The following is a 19699-nucleotide window of genomic DNA, read 5'->3' as shown; positions in this document are numbered from 1 at the left end:
AATGCATGCTGAAGGCTGCAGAAGTCATGTGCCCTGAAAAGCAATCTGCCTTTGCCAACGTTATTCTATCGAGGAACACTATTGCAAATAGGGTTGAAGATCTCTCACGACTCGGGCAGCCAAATGAATGACAAAATCAAGTCATTTATTGCATTTTCGGTTGCAACTGATGAGAGCACCGATGTCACAGATGTTGCACAACTGTGCATATTTATTCGTGGTGTTGATGAGACTTTGACTGTCACTGAGGAGTTCCTTGAGTTGGTGCCTATAAAGGACACAACAACAGCGAATGACATATTCAGCTCTCTCGTTAGAGCGCTGGACAAGGTCGGAGTGGACTGGTCCTGTGCTGTCAGTTTGGCTACAGATGGCTCCCCATCAATGGTCGGGAGAAAGGCAGGCGTTGCGACAAAATTCAGAGAGAAAGTGCAGGCTTGTAAATTTCATCAGAGTGCGAGGTCTGAATCACCATCAGTTTGACTGTTTTCTCAGTGATAATTACATTCCGGCTGGTTTACCATACCACACTGAAGTACGGTGGTTAAGCCGAGGTGCCATACTCAAGCGTTTCTTTGAACTACAAGAGGAAATTGGACAGTTCATGGAGAAAAAGGGCAGTCCAGTAGAGGAACTTAAATGCCCGGAATGGGTGCGGGATCTGGCCTTTATGGTGGATATTACACAGCACCTGAATAATCTTAACAAAATGCTGCAAGGCCACAGAAAAGTTGGCACTCAGTTTTATGATAGCGTGCGTGCATTCAAGTTGAAACTGTCACTCTGGGAGACACAGCTATCTAACGGTGACGCATCTCATTTCCCATTGCTCACAGCTATGTGTGTGACTGAACATAATGCTGATTTGGATCAATACAAAGACAAGATAACAGAATTGCTGCAGGAGTTCGAGTGGAGATTTCAGGTTTTCAATGAACTTGAGGATGAATTTGCCTTTTTTTGCTCGCCATTTACAGTCAATGCTTCTGATATGCCCGCTGACATCCAACTTGAGATAATTGACTTGCAATGTGATTCTGATATGAAGCAGAAATTTGCATCAGTGGGCTTAGACACGTTTTATCAATATCTCTTGCCAGGGTAGCCCAAATTAACATCCCTGGCTGCAAAGGTTTTATCCATGTTTGGGACTACCTATCTTTGTGAACAGGCGTTCTCTGTCATGAACCTCAACAAAACAAAGCACCGCTCAAGGTCATCAAACGCACACTTGAATGACATTGTGAAATGTGCTGCTATTCAGGATTTGAAACCTGATACTGATGCCCTCGTGAAGGCTAAAAGATGCCAAGTGTCAGGAGCCAGCAGCAGCCGATAGAATTGGCGAGAGAAAGCGGGGAGGGATGTTAATCAGCATTAAGGCCTGGGCCTAATTCTTGTAATGTTCACAAATGTTTGCAGTCTGAAGAATGCAGTTCTTTGAAAATAAGATTACTCTGCATGGTTTCACTTTAAAAGACAATGAATATTGTGCAGTATATCATTCTCAGCTTCAGTAGGCCTAGCCTACAAAATAGTTTGATCTGATGTAGCCTAATCATATTGGTCATGCACTGCTATAACTTTTATGTTTGTTAATTTAATTTTATTTGCCATAAATTTGCACATTCACATTTTTAAGCAGGATGTTTAGGCTACTTTCTTCATAGCTCCCACTTGAGTTTAGTGTGGGGAGTTGGTTCAGGTTGTCAGATGTAAAAATGTATTCACTCAACTGTATAAAAATAAACCAGTTGTTTGAGAGTGAAATGCATTTTATTTCAAATCCATTGGCCTCTCTGTGAATAAATGTGTAATAATCTAGATCCCTTGTGATCAGTGATTATGTAGGCTACAAATCTAGGCTGAAGCATAAAGCATAGCCTACTGAAAATACAATGCTAAAGATTTGGAGTTGACAGGTTATTTTGCAATTATTTTACTGGTCCGGCCCACTTGAGATCAGATGGGCTGTATGTGGCCCCTGAACCAAAATGAGTTTGACACCCCTGCTCTAGAACCTGGATATACCTTTCAGCATTGATGGTGTCTTTCCAGATGTGTAAGCTGCCCATACCACACGCACTAATGCAACTCCATACCATCAGAGGTGCAGGCTTCTGAACTGAGTTCTGATGATAACTTGGGTCGTCCTTCTCCTCTTTAGTCCGAATGACACGGCGTCCCTGATTTCCATAAAGGACTTCAAATTTTGATTCGTCTGACCACAGAACAGTTTTCCACTTTGCCACAGTCCATTTTAAATGAGCCTTGGCCCAGAGAAGACATCTGCGCTTCTGGATCATGTTTAGATACGGCTTCTTCTTTGAATTATAGAGTTTTAGCTGGCAATGGCGGATGGCACGGTGAATTGTGTTCACAGATAATGTTCTCTGGAAAAATTCCTGAGCCCATTTTGTGATTTCCAATACAGAAGCATGCCTGTATGTGATGCACTGCCGTCTAAGGGCCCGAAGATCACGGGCACCCAGTATGGTTTTCCGGCCTTGACCCTTACGCACAAAGATTCTTCCAGACTCTCTGAATCTTTTGATGATATTATGCACTGGAGATGATGATATGTTCAAACTCTTTGCAATTTTACACTGTCGAACTCCTTTCTGATATTGCTCCACTATTTGTCGGCGCAGAATTAGGGGGATTGGTGATCCTCTTCCCATCTTTACTTCTGAGAGCCACTGCCACTCCAAGATGCTCTTTTTATACCCAGTCATGTTAATGGCCTATTGCCAATTGACCTAATGAGTTGCAGTTTGGTCCTCCAGCTGTTCCTTTTTTGTACCTTTAACTTTTCCAGCCTCTTATTGCCCCTGTCCCAACTTTTTTGAGGTGTGTTGCTGTCATGAAATTTCAAATGAGCCAATATTTGGCATGAAATTTCAAAATGCCTCACTTTCGACATTTGATATGTTGTCTATGTTCTATTGTGAATACAATATCAGTTTTTGAGATTTGTAAATTATTGCATTCCGTTTTTATTTACAATTTGTACTTTGTCCCAACTTTTTTGGAATCGGGGTTGTATGTCCAACATGCTTTGTAGTGCTACTGCCTTTCGTGATGACAAGTTTTTTTTGCACACTTTACAAATTGGCATTTGCTGTTCCACGCCCTCCTCGCGATATCCAAAAAAATGCCAGATGAATGACCCCTTACTAGTTTGTGGCAGCGGGGGCATGGTCAAGCGTCGGTCTGTAACCGGAGGGTGGAGTCAGGGAAGGTAAGTGGCAGAATCACTGCACCTGATGTTGGTTAATCTGTGTTTGTGTGTCTTCCCCAGTGACCGCGCCCTATATGAGGAGAGAGAGAGCAGAGGAAGGAAGCTCTCTCCCCAACCAGACGACTGGTGTGTGTGCGCCCATATGAATAGTTTAAAGCTGAAAAGCTAAAATAAAGAGTTTGTTAAACTGAATTCTGGCCTGCCGTCTTTCTGTGCTTCACCCACACGAACTGCTACAGTGGTGCTGAAACCCGGGATCGAGCACAGGAAAAAGAACAGCCCCATGGAGTCCTCCCCCTTCGCGGACCTGGTCCACGCCCTCGCCACGGCCCAGCAGAGCCAGCACCAGGCGCTAGTCACCCTCCGAAAGGAGCAGGAGCACCGGTTCGAGGCCCTGGTGCTGGCACAGCAAGAAGACCGACAGGCGTTCCGGCACCTCCTCACGTCGGCAGGGTCCACCACCTCCACCGCTGCGGGCCCTTCTCCCCTCACCCTCACTAAGATGGGCCCGCATGATGACCCCAAGGCCTTCATCACGCTCTTCGAGCAGGCAGCAGAGGCCTCGGGCTGGCCGGTGGAACAGCGCATGGCGCGCCTCCTCCTCCTGCTAACTGGCGAGGCACAGCTGGCCGTGCTACAGCTCCCCGCCGACCACTGGCTGGTCTATGCGGACCTTCGCCATGCCGTCCTCCGGCAGGTGGGGCGCACCCCTGAACAACTGCGTCAGCGCTTCCGCACTCTGCGTCTGGAGGAAGTCGGCTGGCCGTTCGCATTTGGCCAGCAGCTCCGGGACACCTGCTGGCGGTGGTTGAGGGCCGACAACCGCGACGCTGAGGGGATCATCGATCAGGTGGTACTGGAGCAGTTCATCACCCGCCTACCAGAGGGAACCGCAGAGTGGGTCCAGTGCCACTGCCCGGCATCGCTGGATCAGGCCATCAAGTTGGCGGATGACCATTTGGCGGCTGTTCCGACGGCAGGACAGCGGACATCCTCTTCTTCCCTCTTCTCTCCCTCTCCCCCCCTCCTGTGTCTCGTCCTTGCCCTGTTCCCCCACCGCGGAGGCGGGGGCCGGCCCCACCCCTGCCAGCCTGTTGCACCCGCGGTGCCCTCCTGTTTTTCCCTCCTGTTTTTCCCTTCTGTGTCTGTCCCCCCCCCCAGGTGAGTGAACCCCAGAGCGCCAGTGCAGAGAGGAAGCCCGGGCCGGTTTGCTAGCGCTGCGGGGAGCCGGGCCACCTCCAACAGCAGTGCTTGGCGATGGAAGTGGGCGTGGTGGTTCGGATCCCCAACGCGCCAGGAGTCGCCCTCGATTGGGCCGGAGCGTATTGCATACCAGTGAGTATCCAAGGGGATACATATCAGGCTTTGGTGGAATCCTGGCTGTAATCAGACCTCAATTCACCAAAGCCTGGTGCAAGACAAAGCATTGGGAGGAGCACAATTTGTGAAGGTGTTGTGTGTGTGCATGGGGATGTTCACAGCTACCCCTTTGTGTCGGTCCACATTCTTTTTTGAGGGGGAAAATTTAGAGTAAAGGCTGTGGTTAATCCTCGCCTCACCCACTCGATAATTTTGGGGACTGATTGGCCGGGATTCGGGGAGTTAATGAGCCATCTAGAGAAGAGTGGGTCCTGCCATAGTTTAGCAGGGGGAGGTCCTGGTGTCGCTTTGGTGGGAGCAGCTGTCACAGAGCCATCTACGTCATCTCCGCATCAGAGTGAGGAGCAGTAGGCTCCTCCTCCCTCTCTCAGGGAATCCCTTGGGGATTTCCCGTTAGAGCAATCGCGAGACGAGTCTCTGCGGCATGCGTTTGACCAAGTGAGAGTAATCGATGGTCAAACGCTCCAGCCAAACGCCACCCCGTCCTTCCCCTATTTTTCTATTATGAAGGATAGGTTATACCGAGTGACGCAGGACACTCAGACTAAAGAGCAAGTCACGCAGCTTTTGATTCCAAAGAGCCACCAGGAATTGGTATTCCAGGCGGCTCACTTTAATCCCATGGCTGGACACTTAGGGCAGGATAAGACACTAGCCCAACTAATGTCCCGGTTCTATTGGCCAGGGATTCGCGGCGATGTCAGTAGGTGGTGTACGGCATGCCGCGAATGCCAGTTAGTAAATCCAGCGGCCATTCCAAAAGCGCCTTTGCGCCCCCTCCCATTAATCGAGACCCCGGTCGAAAGAATTGGGATGGATCTCGTCGGGCCATTAGATCGGTCAACACGAGGGTACTGCTTTATTTTAGTCCTGGTGGACTATGCAACATGATACCCGGAAGCAGTGCCACTTCGCAATATCTCAGCACGCAGTATTGCGGAAGCACTCTTCCGCGTCATCTCCCAAGTTGGAATCCCGAAAGAGATTCTGACAGACCAAGGCACCTCGTTTATGTCACATACACTGAACAAACTGTATGGATTATTGGGTATTAAACCGATCCGCACCAGCGTTTATCACTCACAAACGGACAGTTTAGTTGAACGGTTCAATCACACCCTCAAGAATATAATTAAAAAATTCGTAAGTGAGGACGCACTTAATTGGGATAAATGGCTTGAACCCTTGTTATTTGCAGTGCAAGAGGTCCCCCAAGCCTCCACGGGGTTCTCCCCATTCGAATTGTTATATGGGCATAAGCCACGCGGCATTCTAGATGTGCTGCAAGAAAATTGGGAGGAGGAACCTTCATCCAGTAAAAATCAAATTCAATACGTTATGGACCTGTGCGCAAAATTTCCACACACTCACACACCTAACCCAGGAGAATTTGTGGCAGGCCCAAGAACGGCAAACCCGCCTGTACGACAGGGGTATGTGCCTTAGGGAGTTCGCACCGGGAGATAATGTTCTCGTGCTGTTGCCCACATCGAGCTCCAAATTAATCGCCAAGTGGCAAGGACCCTTTGAGGTCACACGGCGAGTCGGGGACGTCGAGTACGAAGTGAGGCGAACGGACAGGGGTGGGGCGCTACAGGTTTACCACCTCAATCTGCTCAAACTCTGGAACGAGGAGGTCCCCGTGGCATTGGTGTCGGTGGTTCCGGAGAAGGCGGAGCTGGGGCCGGAGGTTCAAAAGGGAACATTGGCATCGCGTACCTCTCCAGTCCCCTGTGGAGACCACCTCTCCCCGACCCAACTCACGGAGGTCGCCCAGTTGCAGACCGAGTTTTCGGACATGTTCTCGCCCCTGCCCGGCCACACCGACCTCATAGAGCACCACATTGAGATACCCCTGGGGGTGGTAGTGCGCAGCCGCCCTTACAGGTTACCCAAACACAAGAAAAAAGTGGTTCAGGAAGAACTCGAGGCCATGCTCGAAATGTGCATCGTCGAGGAGTCCCACAGTGACTGGAGCAGCCCGGTGGTCTTGGTACCCAAGACCGACTGGTCGGTCCGGTTCTGTGTAGACTATAGAAACGTCAATGCGGTGTCTAAATTCGACGCGTACCCAATGCCTCATATTGATGTGTTGCTCAATCGACTAGGCACAGCTCGCTTTTACTCGACACTGGATTTGACAAAGGGTTATTGGCAGATCCCCTTGACTCCATTATCCCGAGAAAAAACGGCCTTTTCCACACCGTTCGGCTTACACCAGTTTGTCACACTTCCTTTTGGGCTGTTTGGGGCGCCCGCTACGTTCCAGCGACTGATGGATAGGGTCCTCTGCCCCCACGCCACCTATGCAGCCGCGTACCTAGATGACATCATTATTTATAGTAATGACAGGCCGCAGCACCTACAACACCTGAGGGCCGTCCTTAGGTTGCTGAGGCGGGCGGGTCTCACAGCCAACCCGAAGAAGTGTGCAATTGGGCGGGTGAAAGTACGGTATCTGGGCTTCCACTTGGGCAACGGGCAGATGCGTCCCGAAATTAACAAGACAGCAGCAATTACGGCCTGCCCGAGGCCCAAGACCAAAAAGGGGGTGAGACACTTCCTGGGGCTGGCTGGCTACTATCATAGGTTTATACCTAATTATTCGGACGTCACCAGCCCGCTGACTGATCTGACTAAAAAGGGAGCACCAGATCCGGTCCAGTGGACGGAGCAATGCCAGCGGGCTTTCTCTGAAGTGAAGGCTGCACTGTGTGGGGGGCCACTGTTACACTCCCCTGACTTTTCTTTCCCCTTTACGTTGCAGACGGACGCGTCGGATATAGGGCTGGGGGCCGTTCTGTCCCAGGAAGTGGAGGGGGAGGACCGCCCCGTCCTGTACATAAGCAGGAAGCTGTCAGTGTGTGAGGGGCGCTACAGCACCATCGAAAAGGAGTGCCTGGTGATCAAGTGGGCAGTCCTCGCCCTCCACTACTACCTCCTGGGGCGCTCTTTCACCCTCTGTTCGGACCACGCACCCCTCCAGTGGCTCCACCGCATGAAGGATGCCAATGCGCAGATCACCCATTGGTATCTGGCACTCCAGCCCTTTAATTTCAAGGTGGTCCACAGGCCGGGGGCGCAGATGGTCGTGGCGGACTTCCTCTCCCATCAAGGGGTGGGGGGGGTCGGCTGCAGGCCGGATGGCTGCCCGGCCTGAGTCGGGCAGTGGGGGTATGTGGCAGCGGGGGCGTGGTCAAGCGTCGGTCTGTGACCGGAGGGTGGAGTCAGGGAAATTTCAAAATGTCTCACTTTCGACATTTGATATGTTGTCTATTTTCTACTGTGAATACAATATCAGTTTTTGAGATTTGTAAATTATTGCATTCCGTTTTTATTTACAATTTGTACTTTGTCCCAACTTTTTTGGAATTGGTGTTGTATGTCCAACATGCTTTGTAGTGCTGCTGCCTTTCGTGATGACAGGGGTTTTTTTTTGCACACTTTACAAATTGGCATTTGCTGTTCCATGTCCTCCTCGCGATATCCAAAAAAATGCCAGATGACTGACCCCTTACTAGTTTGTGGCAGCGGAGGTGTGGTCAAGCGTCGGTCTGTGACCGGAGGGTGGAGTCAGGGAAGGTAAGTGGCAGAATCACTGCACCTGATGTTGGTTAATCTGTGTTTGTGTGTCTTCCCCAGTGACCGCGCCCTATATGAGGAGAGAGACAGCAGAGGAAGGAAGCTCTCTCCCCAACCAGATGACTAGTGTGTGTGTGTCCCCGTGTATGAATGGTTTAAAGCTGAAAAGCTAAAATAAAGAGTTTGTTAAACTGAATTCTGGCCTGCCGTCTTTCTGTGCTCCACCCACACAAAGTGCTACATAGTTCTTTTAGGAACCAATTTGTCTGCTTCCATTTTTACTTTGTTGCTGAAATTGGCAGAGCTTACACGGTAGCCTATGCAACACCAGCGATTGCACGAACTGAGTCAGCGCTGTAAACTGAAACTAGAAAATCTTCCCCAAGTTTCTTTCAGCACCTCAATGTTGCCCGGGATTGGTTGATGAGTGTGTGACATTATTGTTTTTTTTTTACCCTTAGGCAGCCTCTCACATTACCGCCTGAGGGACAGGGAGAAAACCACCGGAAAAGGTTTTAAACAAACGCAACAAACATGAAACAAATGCAAGTCGGCAGATGACCATAAAATACTCGATAGTTACAATATAATAATTTTATGTACAGTGGTGCTTGAAAGTTTGTGAACCCTTTAGAATTTTCTATATTTCTGCATAAATATGACCTAAAACATCATCAGATTTTCACACAAGTCCTAAATGTAGATAAAGGGAACCCAGTTAAACAAATGAGACACAAATATTATACTTGGTCATTTATTTATTGAGGAAAATGATCCAATATTACATACATGTGAGCGGCAAAAGTATGTGAACCTCTAGGATTAGCAGTTAATTTGAAGGTGAAATTAGAGTCAGGTGTTTTCAATCAATGGGATGACAATCAGGTGTGAGTGGGCACCCTGTTTTATTTAAAGAACAGGAATCTATCAAAGTCTGATCTTCACAACACATGTTTGTGGAAGTGTATCATGGCACGAACAAAGGAGATTTCTGAGGACCTCAGAAAAAGCGTTGTTGATGCTCATCAGGCTGGAAAAGGTTACAAAACCATCTCTAAAGAGTTTGGACTCCACCGATCCACAGTCAGACAGATTGTGTACAAATGGAGGAAATTCAAGACCATTGTTACCCACCCCAGAAGTGGTCGACCAACAAAGATCACTCCAAGAGCAAGGCGTGTAATAGTCGGCGAGGTCACAAAGGACCCCAGGGTAACTTCTAAGCAACTGAAGGCCCCTCTCATATTGGCTAATGTTAATGTTCATGAGTCCACCATCAGGAGAACACTGAACAACAATGGTGTGCATGGCAGGGTTGGAAGGAGAAAGCCACTGCTCTCCAAAAAGAACATTGCTGTTCATCTGCACTTTGCTAAAGATCACGTGGACAAGCCAGAAGGCTATTGGGAAAATGGTTTGTGGACCGATGAGACCAAAATAGAAATTTTTGGTTTAAATGAGAAGCATTATGTTTGAAGAAAGGAAAACACTGCATTCTAGCATAAGAACCTCATCCCATCTGTGAAACATGGTGGTGGTAGTATCATGGTTTGGGCCTGTTTTGCTGCATCTGGGCCAGGATGGCTTGCCATCATTGATGGAACAATGAATTCTGAATTATACCAGCAAATTCTAAAGGAAAATGTCAGGACATCTGTCCATGAACTGAATCTCAAGAGAAGGTGGGTCATGCAGCAAGACAACGACCCTAAGCACACAAGTCGTTCTACCAAAGAATGGTTAAAGAAGAATAAAGTGAATGTTTTGGAATGGCCAAGTCAAAGTCCTGACCTTAATTCAATCAAAATGTTGTGGGAGGACCTGAAGCGAGCAGTTCATGTGAGGAAACCCACCAACATCCCAGAGTTGAAGCTGTTCTGTACGGAGGAATGGGCTAAAATTCCTCCAAGCCGGTGTGCAGGACTGATCAACAGTTACCGCAAACGTTTAGTTGCAGTTATTGCTGCACAAGGGGGTCACACCAGATACTGAAAGCAAAGGTTCACATACTTTTGCCACTCACAGATATGTAATATTGGATCATTTTCCTCAATAAATAAATGACCAAGTATAATGTTTTTGTCTCATTTGTTTAACTGGGTTCTCTTTATCTACTTTTAGGACTTGTGTGAAAATCTGATGATGTTTTAGGTCATATTTATGCAGAAATATAGAAAATTCTAAAGGGTTCACAAACTTTCAAGCACCACTGTATCTCACACAGAATTTTCAGAGATATATCGAGTATATACGATATATCGCACAGCCCTAGTCTGAATCTTCGCTTCATATATATTTTTTATTTTCAACTAGCTAGCCCGGCTGGTAGTGACAGGAATTACCCGCCAAATGACAAATTAAGTCACCTCGGGCGACCGGACCACTGCGAATTTTGAGCCCTGTATTAGCGTATTTGTATAATCACACCCTTCAATTTTAGCTTACAAATGTGTTTGCATATTAGCATCCATGTGTATTAGCATACTTGTACACTAGAACACTCATACATTCAACCAGGCTTGTAGTACTCAAGTCCAGGACTCAGACGCGAGTCCAACTTGTGACTTGGACTCAGACTCATGCATTAACTGCATTCGGACTCGTAAACTGGAGACGAGGACTCTGATTTTTTCTTTATTTTTTGTAACATGCCATAATAATTTGGCATAAGGTAGATTAAGTTTTATACTAATTTTGTGCAAGAGTGTCACACCTACACGCCTTGGCACATGCATCAGATAGACTCTCACGCACACCGTGAACGACTCGCACCTGTACAGGATTAAAGGCACAATCAGCACGCCGATATAAAAACTGTGAAAACACACTTACTTTGCGAAGTATTGAGTTACGTTGCTGACACATTACCGAGCCTTATTTCCTTGTTTGGTTTCCTGATCCCTGATTTCCTGTTTCTTGTCTTTGATTCTGCCGAGTCTACAATAGTTTGTTTGTGCCTCGCTTGACCTATCGCCTGTTTCACCGTTTTACAATTTTGCCTGCCGTTCTGGATTGTTTATGTCTTCACTTGTATTAATAAACACACCTTCTGCACTTACATCCGTCTCCCAACCATCTCTGACAGAATACTTCACACTCCCTGATAAAGAGAAGCACATTCACCTGTTCATACGTCATGTTCAGGAACAAACTCATGTTAATGACGCTAAAACAGCCGCCGTCACATGTTGTGGTTGGAGTCTTGTTTTCAGACTCGACTCAATTTTTAATTTTTTTTATTAACACTGGAGACTCGAGACTGGACTCGGACTCGAGGTTTAGTGACTCGACTACAACACTGCATTCAACATTCATACACACCTGTATATGAGCACACACACTATTTTAGTTCACCCTGTCACGTTTTAAAACTCTAATGCGACCAAAAGAACTTCCTATTAATTAAAAGTTGCTGTTTGTGATTTTATTTTATTTGTTAATATTTTTCAGTAATTTCACTGTGTTAGGACTAGGACTGTTTTGGCCTCTAGAGGCCGCTGTTATTTCCTTTTCATGTCGTGTTCATTTTGGCCTCTAGAGGCCGCCACTGTTCCTGTGTTTTGAGTTTGTGTTAATTGCCTAATTATCTTCACCTGTGTCCTTAATTAGTTTGTCTATTTATACCCCTGAGTTCAGTCCTCTTGTCACGGAGTCTTTGTGCTGTTATGTTTATCTCCAGTTTCCTTTGTACTGTGTTTTTTGATCTTCTTAGCTTTTGTATTTTTGCACTTTGCTTTTCTTTTGGATTATACTCTTTGGTTTTTTTTTTGTCTTTTGTTTTGCCCTGTATATAGTGTTTATAGTTTAAATAAACCTTTTGATTCTTTTTCTACTTCCGCCTCACGCCTCTGCATTTGAGTCATCCCCCTGGTGGCCTAGTGGGGGTTTGCTGGATTATCACACCAACGAACCAGGTTCGAATCCCAGCAAAACCCTAACAGAAAGACTCCGTCATGACCGACTCAGCAGAGGCTGCTTCAACTGTCTACCCGGCCAACCTTCAGGGAATTATGGCAGCTTTGACACGCTTCGGAGCGACCATGGACGCTCATGGACGTACGCTCACCAGCCAACGTGAGGCCCTCGCTCGCCACGAGGAACTGCTTCAGCAAATTGGGAAAACCCTGGCACAGCTGACATCTCTGCCTGCATCTCCTGATCCAGTTCCTGCTCCTGATCCAGCTCCCACTCCTGCTCCAGTGCCTCCTGCAATGCTGCCTTCTTCACCTCGCGAACCCAGCCTTCCTGCACCACAGAGGTATGACGGCAAGCACAGTGAGTGCCGAGAGTTCCTTACCCAGTGTCAACTCACCTTTGAGCTTCAGCCTACCACCTACACTACGGATCGCCGCAAGATTGCCTTTGTGATCACCTTATTAGCTGGTAAGGCGCGAGCCTGGGCTACTGCTATCTGGCAAAGACAGGGACCTGAGTGCTTTGATTTCCAGCTGTTTTCTGAAGAGATGCTTCGGGTCTTCGATCAGGCAGACATCAGTACCGACGCAGCCCGAAAGCTCATGTCCATCCGGCAAGGAGGAAGCGTCGCAGATTACGCCATCTCGTTCCGAACACTCGCAGCAGTAAGTGGATGGAACGAGACTGCCCTGGTGTCAGCCTTCCACCATGGTCTGTCTGACCCCATCAAGGACGGTCTGGCCTCTATTGGATGCCCAAGTGACCTCGAAACCCTCATCTCACATGCCATTCGTCTGGACAACAGGATGAGAGAACGCCACCAAGCCTTGAGCCCCCCCAGCCTCCCTACCTCTACCTGGAGACCGTCTACCTCCTTCAGTGACTGTCCAGAACCCATGCAAGTGGGTCGTACTCGCCTCTCCGCATCTGAGAGGGAGCGCAGAAGGAGGGACAAGTGCTGCATCTACTGTGGCAAGCCTGGTCACTTCCGAGCATCATGTCCCGAACTCTTGGGAAAAGGACCGCCCCGTCCAGCCGAGGGAGGGTTGTGACGGGGCCTACCCTCTCTCCCGGACTCCCTGGCCAAGGAATCTACATCCCGGTCTCCATCTCCTGGGGTGAGTCTGTCCACTCTTGTCAAGCTTTGATAGACTCAGGGGCGGCTGGGAACTTTATGGATATTCACTTCGCCCAAAGCATCAATATTCCGACTGCACCTCTTGAAGTCCCACTGTCTGTGTCTGCCCTCGATGGCCAAGCGTTAGGTGATGGAAGAGTCACCCAAGTTACTTCTCCAGTTTTCCTCCAGTCTCAAGGTCACAAGGAAGAAATATCCCTGCACCTGATTCCTTCACCTGAGTTCCCAGTTATTCTAGGCCTTCCTTGGCTTACTCGCCACAACCCTCGCATAGACTGGGTAACAAGCCAGGTTGTGGAATGGGGCCCTGCATGCCATGCCTCTTGTCTGCTCTCTAGCTCTCCTGTGTCTCCTGCCGAGCCCCCTGATCTCACCGAGTTATCTCAAGTTCCCACAGAGTACTGGGATCTCAAGGAGGTATTCAGCAAGAGCAGGGCCGCCGTTCTTCCTCCGCACCGGGCCTACGACTGTGCCATCGACTTGCTCCCTGGGACTACCCCTCCTCGTGGCAGACTGTTTTCACTCTCTCAGCCAGAACGCAAGGCCATGGAGGAATACCTCAAAGATGCCCTGGTCTCTGGGTTTATTCGACCCTCCACTTCACCTGCTGGAGCCGGCTTCTTCTTTGTCGGCAAGAAGGATGGGGGGCTCCGACCATGTATTGATTACCGGGGCCTGAATAAGATCACTGTGCGCAACCGATATCCCCTTCCGCTGATGTCCACAGCTTTCGACCTGCTCCAAGGCGCCACCGTCTTCACCAAGTTGGACCTACGGAACGCATACCACCTCATCCGTATCCGACAGGGAGACGAGTGGAAGACTGCCTTTAACACCCCGTCTGGGCACTACGAATACCAGGTGATGCCCTTCGGACTCACCAACGCACCAGCTGTTTTTCAGGCCCTAATCAACGACGTCTTAAGGGACATGATTAACCTATACGTTTTTGTCTACCTCGACGACATCCTTATCTTTTCCAAGACCGTGCAGGAGCACCGCCACCATGTCCGCCAGGTTCTCCAGAGGCTGCTACAGAACAATCTGTTCGCCAAGGCCCAGAAATGCGAATTTCATGTTCCCGAGGTCTCCTTTCTGGGATTTATTGTACGGACAGGCCAACTCCAAATGGACCCTGCCAAGACCCTGGCCGTCCGGGATTGGCCTACTCCCAAATCCGTTAAGGAGGTTCAGCGGTTCTTAGGATTCGCTAACTTCTACCGCAAGTTCATCAGGAACTTCAGTTCTGTGGCAGCACCCATGTCAGACCTCACCAAAGGGACAGGTGGATCTTATGGCTGGTCTCCTCAGGCAGAAAAGGCGTTCAAAGACCTCAAGGACCGCTTCTGCACGGCACCCATTCTGGTTCTCCCGGACACCTCCCAACCATTCATCGTGGAGGTGGACGCCTCGGACAGTGGTGTCGGCGCGGTGCTCTCTCAACGTTCGGAAGGAAAGCTGCACCCCTGCGCTTACTTCTCCCACCGCCTGAGTCCTGCTGAGTCCCGGTACGATGTGGGGGATCGAGAACTGCTAGCGGTCAAACTGGCCCTTGAGGAGTGGAGGCACTGGCTGGAGGGAGCACAACATCCATTCCTGGTTTGGACTGACCACAAGAACCTGGAGTACCTCCAGCAAGCCAAGAGACTGAACCCTCGACAGGCTAGGTGGGCCCTGTTTTTCAGTCGGTTTGACTTCACCCTCTCATACCGCCCCGGCTCCAAGAACACCAAACCTGACGCACTGTCCAGACTGTTCTCTGCCACTAACAGGGAGAATGAAGTCGGGCCTATTATCCCTGTGTCCCGGATTGTGGCCCCTGTCCGCTGGGGTATTGAGGAGGCTGTCCGACGAGCCCAACGCCAGGACCCCGGTCCTGGGACGGGGCCACCAGGCCTCTTGTACGTCCCACATCAAGCCCGGGCCAAGGTTCTCCAGTGGGGTCACTCTTCCCCTCTCACCGCCCACCCGGGAGCTCGGAGGACCCTGGACTTCCTGAAAAGACGCTTCTGGTGGCCTAACATGGAGAAGGAAGTAAGGTCATTTGTCCTGTCCTGTGAGGTTTGCACCAGAACCAAGAACCCACGACAGCGTCCCCAGGGTCTCCTGCATCCTCTGACCATTCCCCGGCGTCCCTGGTCCCACGTGGCAGTCGACTTTATCACGGGTCTCCCTGAGTCACAAGGTAACACGGTCATTTTGGTCTTAGTTGACAGATTCTCCAAGGCCTGCCGCTTCATACCACTGTGCAAACTCCCCTCTGCTCTTGAAACTGCGAAACTTTTGTTTAATCATGTCTTCCGAGTCTTTGGTCTTCCACAGGACATCGTCTCAGACCGAGGGCCCCAGTTCTCCTCCCGAGTGTGGCACGGGTTCTGCAAGGTCATCGGAGCCACTGCCAGCCTCTCCTCTGGGTTTCACCCACAGTCCAATGGTCAGACGGAGAGGCTCAACCAGGACCTGGAAACCACCCTGCGAGGCCTGGCTATGGATAACCCGACATCGTGGAGCACCTGGCTGCCATGGGCGGAGTACGCCCACAACACCCTGCAGTCATCGGCCACCAAGCTGTCGCCATTCCAGTGCCAATTCGGGTTCCAGCCACCTCTGTTCCCGGACCAGGAGGAGGACGCGGGGGTGCCCTCGGTCAACCAATATGTGAGACGGTGTCGCAAGACCTGGAGCAAGGTCAGGAAGACCCTCATACAGACCTCCAGAACCAACCAGACTCAGGCCAACCGCCATAGAAGACCTGCACACGCTTTCCGCCCTGGGCAGCGTGTTTGGCTGTCCACTAAGGACCTTCCACTGCGGGTGGAGAACCGCAAGCTTGCTCCTCGCTACATTGGCCCCTTCAAGGTGGTGCGCAGGGTGAACCCTGTCTCCTACCGGCTCCAGTTGCCCCGGACTCTGAGGATCAACCCCACTTTCCATGTTTCCCTGTTACGGCCCGTACTGACGTCTACGTATGCCCCTGCCCCTAGGAACCCCCCACCCCCCCGCATCTTCCAGGGGCAGACTGTGTTCACTGTGAATCGCCTGCTTGACTCCCGCCGGGTCCGCGGCGGGTTGCAATATCTGGTGGACTGGGAGGGCTATGGTCCTGAGGAGCGCTGCTGGGTTCCTGCTCGGGATGTCCTTGATAAAGAACTATGTCGGGACTTCCATTCGGCCCATCCGGATCGCCCTGGGAACGTCAGGAGACGCTCCTAGAGGGGGGGGTCCTGTTAGGACTAGGACTGTTTTGGCCTCTAGAGGCCGCTGTTATTTCCTTTTCATGTCGTGTTCATTTTGGCCTCTAGAGGCCGCCACTGTTCCTGTGTTTTGAGTTTGTGTTAATTGCCTAATTATCTTCACCTGTGTCCTTAATTAGTTTGTCTATTTATACCCCTGAGTTCAGTCCTCTTGTCACGGAGTCTTTGTGCTGTTATGTTTATCTCCAGTTTCCTTTGTACTGTGTTTTTTGATCTTCTTAGCTTTTGTATTTTTGCACTTTGCTTTTCTTTTGGATTATACTCTTTGGTTTTTTTTTTGTCTTTTGTTTTGCCCTGTATATAGTGTTTATAGTTTAAATAAACCTTTTGATTCTTTTTCTACTTCCGCCTCACGCCTCTGCATTTGAGTCATCCCCCTGGTGGCCTAGTGGGGGTTTGCTGGATTATCACACCAACGAACCAGGTTCGAATCCCAGCAAAACCCTAACACACTGCTGTTGCTTTTTAGGTAAATTGATGTGTTACTGCAGCAAAACAGGAAGTAATGACTGCTTTCATTTTCTGATTATTAAAAAAAGAAAAACCCTTCATACTGTGCGGTTTGTATTTCTATCTCTAGATCCTCCAAAGAGAGTCTCAGTGTCCATCAGTCCCTCTGGTGAGATGGTGGAGGGCAGTTCAGTGACTCTGACCTGCAGCAGTGATGCGAACCCACCTGTGGAGACCTACCGGTACATCTGGTATAAGGGAATATTGGATAGAAGAAGAGGAGAAACCTACACCATCGACAGGATCAGCTCTGAGGACAGTGGAGAGTACGATTGCTCAGCTACAAATAAACATGGGGCTCGCTTCTCTCCTGCTGTGTCTCTGAATGTCCTTTGTGAGTTAATGATGATTCACTACAGTCCATTATGTAACTTCCTGACCCTCAGTAATCTGAAAGATAATTAAAAATGTTTCTTTTGTATCTTTTCCTTCTTATCTTTTTCAGATCCTCCAAAAAATGTCTCCGTGTCCATTAGTCCCTCTGGTGAGATGGTGGAGGGCAGTTCAGTGACTCTGACCTGCAGTGGTGATGCGAACCCACCTGTGGAGACCTACAGCTGGTATAAGGTGAATGAAAGCTCACCTGTAGGATCTGGACAAAGTTACAACTTCACGTTGAGCTTCAGCAGCAGTGGATGGTTTTACTGTGTGGCTCAGAATAAATACGGGAATCAGAGAGCAGCTGCAGTGCCTCTCACTGCAAATGGTATTACAGTTATTATAACAAATAGCACTTGTAGCATTGATAAAGATGAATGAGTTATAGCTGACTAATATTTGTCTGCACACAGGGAGCAGAAGTGTCGTTCTGTATGTAGTTCTTGGAGTCACGGTTGGATTTGGATGTTTATGTGCCATCATTGGTGTTTTATTCATGTGGTAAGCATATGTATTTTTCATCAACTTGCTTCAAATATCTGCGATATGAGCCCTCTGATTATTGTGACTTTTTAGGAGAAAGAGAAGACGAGGTTCAGCTGATGATGCCACGTCCAGTCAGGTAAGTGAATTGTAACAGGACAGAGGGACGCAGTGTGACTTACTGCCTCGATAGTCCTTTGTTTTTTGGTAACCACTTAGGACAGCAACATAAAACCCTCATGCTTACCTGGAAAACAGTACAACAGAGAGTGATAATCTACACGAGACACAGTGCATCTTTATACTGAATATGAGGAAAACACCAGGGTCGAGGCACTTTTCATCATGACACATAGCTATAGTCGTAAATCCTGTGATGTATTAAGTCATAGAATGCAATCTGAGGCACATCATCTTCACTCAGACATTCAGATCTGGAGGATTTCCTAAAACCACCCAAAACATTCTTTATATCTTCACACAGAAAGTTCACTCCAGTCCGACTGAAGACATGTACACAGCTCTCGATCCTCAGACCAGGTCCTACAATGACACGTACGACACACTTGTAGTAAGTCTTCAGAGACACATTTCACTCAGACATGTCTATGAAGATTCTCAGCCATCCAGGTCATAGTAAACTGTGGGTGGTCAAAGAGAGCAACTGGACTTGCTTGAAGATTCTTGAAGACCTCTCATCCGAAAGGCTTCTTCAGTTCTGTCTGACTAATAGGGAGTATCAGGTATTTATCCTCTCATGGATGAAAAGCAATCCTAAGGTGTTGCTGAGTCATCCTGTTGGTGTGGGTCACTGGGGGCTGGGTGTGAACGACCTAGAGAGTCGTTGGGGTGATCAATGGGTTGTTGGTTCTCTCTGAACAGAGGTGGTGGTCTAAAACACCATTTATCAGCCACCTACAATGCAGTCCTTGGCACACTTCCCAGACAACTGAATGCACACCAAAACCCAGCTGTTTTCAGTGACTCACAGGAGGACAGAGAGAACCAACAACCCACTGATCACCCCAACGTCTCTCTAGGCCATTCACACCCAGCCCCCAGTGACCTACACCAACAGGATGACTCAACGACACCTTAGGATTACTTTTCATCCATGAGAGGATAAATACCTGATACTCCATATTAGTCAGACAGAACTGAAGAAGCCTTTCGGATGAGGGGTCTTCAAGAATCTTCAAGCAAGTCCAGTTGCTCTCTTTGACCACCCACAGTTTACTATGACCTGGATGACTGAGAATCTTCATAGACATGTCTGAGTGAAATGTGTCTCTGAAGACTTACTGCAAGTGTGTCGTACGTGTCATTGTAGGACCTGGTCTGAGGATCGAGAGCTGTGTACGTGTCCTCAGTCCTCAGGTGAAACGTCTTCAAGAATCTTCAAGCAAGTCTAATTGCTCTCTTTTACCACCCACACTTCACTCAGACATTCAGATCTGGAGGAATTCCTAAAAACACCCAAAGCATTCTTTATATCTTCACACAGAATGTTCACTCCAATCTGATTGATGACACGTACACAGCGCTTGATCCTCAGACCAGGTCCTCCAATGACACGTACGACACACTTGCAGTAAGTCTTCAGAGACACATGTAACCCTGTTAAAAAAATCACTATCCATAAAGAGATAATAAATAATAAATAGTTTAATATGTTCATCGGTTGGTTAAAAATGTGATTAAAAGTGTGGAAAAGATATTTCATAAAGGTTGAAATAGTTGATAAAAGAGTAGAGTGTAATAAATACGCTAAAAAGGTTTAAAAAGACGCAAATGTCCAAATTTTAAGTATTTCCTTTT

The 19699-nt window shown here is 48.6% G+C and overlaps 1 protein-coding gene across 1 annotated transcript in view; it reads left to right on the top strand.

Annotated features, from left to right (window-relative positions):
- LOC132865810 (titin-like) overlaps positions 1-19699 on the top strand; it is a 139346-nt gene that overhangs the window by 106652 nt on the left and 12995 nt on the right. The window contains exons 14-20 of the mRNA XM_060898311.1: positions 17091-17354; positions 17466-17726; positions 17812-17899; positions 17975-18020; positions 18366-18452; positions 19178-19258; positions 19386-19472. Of these exons, the coding sequence (XP_060754294.1) occupies positions 17091-17354; positions 17466-17726; positions 17812-17899; positions 17975-18020; positions 18366-18452; positions 19178-19258; positions 19386-19472 (914 nt within the window). The remainder of the gene's footprint in view (positions 1-17090; positions 17355-17465; positions 17727-17811; positions 17900-17974; positions 18021-18365; positions 18453-19177; positions 19259-19385; positions 19473-19699) is intronic.

This window comes from Neoarius graeffei, chromosome 18 (assembly GCF_027579695.1).
Source record: "Neoarius graeffei isolate fNeoGra1 chromosome 18, fNeoGra1.pri, whole genome shotgun sequence".
Classification (NCBI taxonomy): domain Eukaryota; kingdom Metazoa; phylum Chordata; class Actinopteri; order Siluriformes; family Ariidae; genus Neoarius; species Neoarius graeffei.
This window is presented reverse-complemented; position numbering and strand designations above follow the sequence as displayed.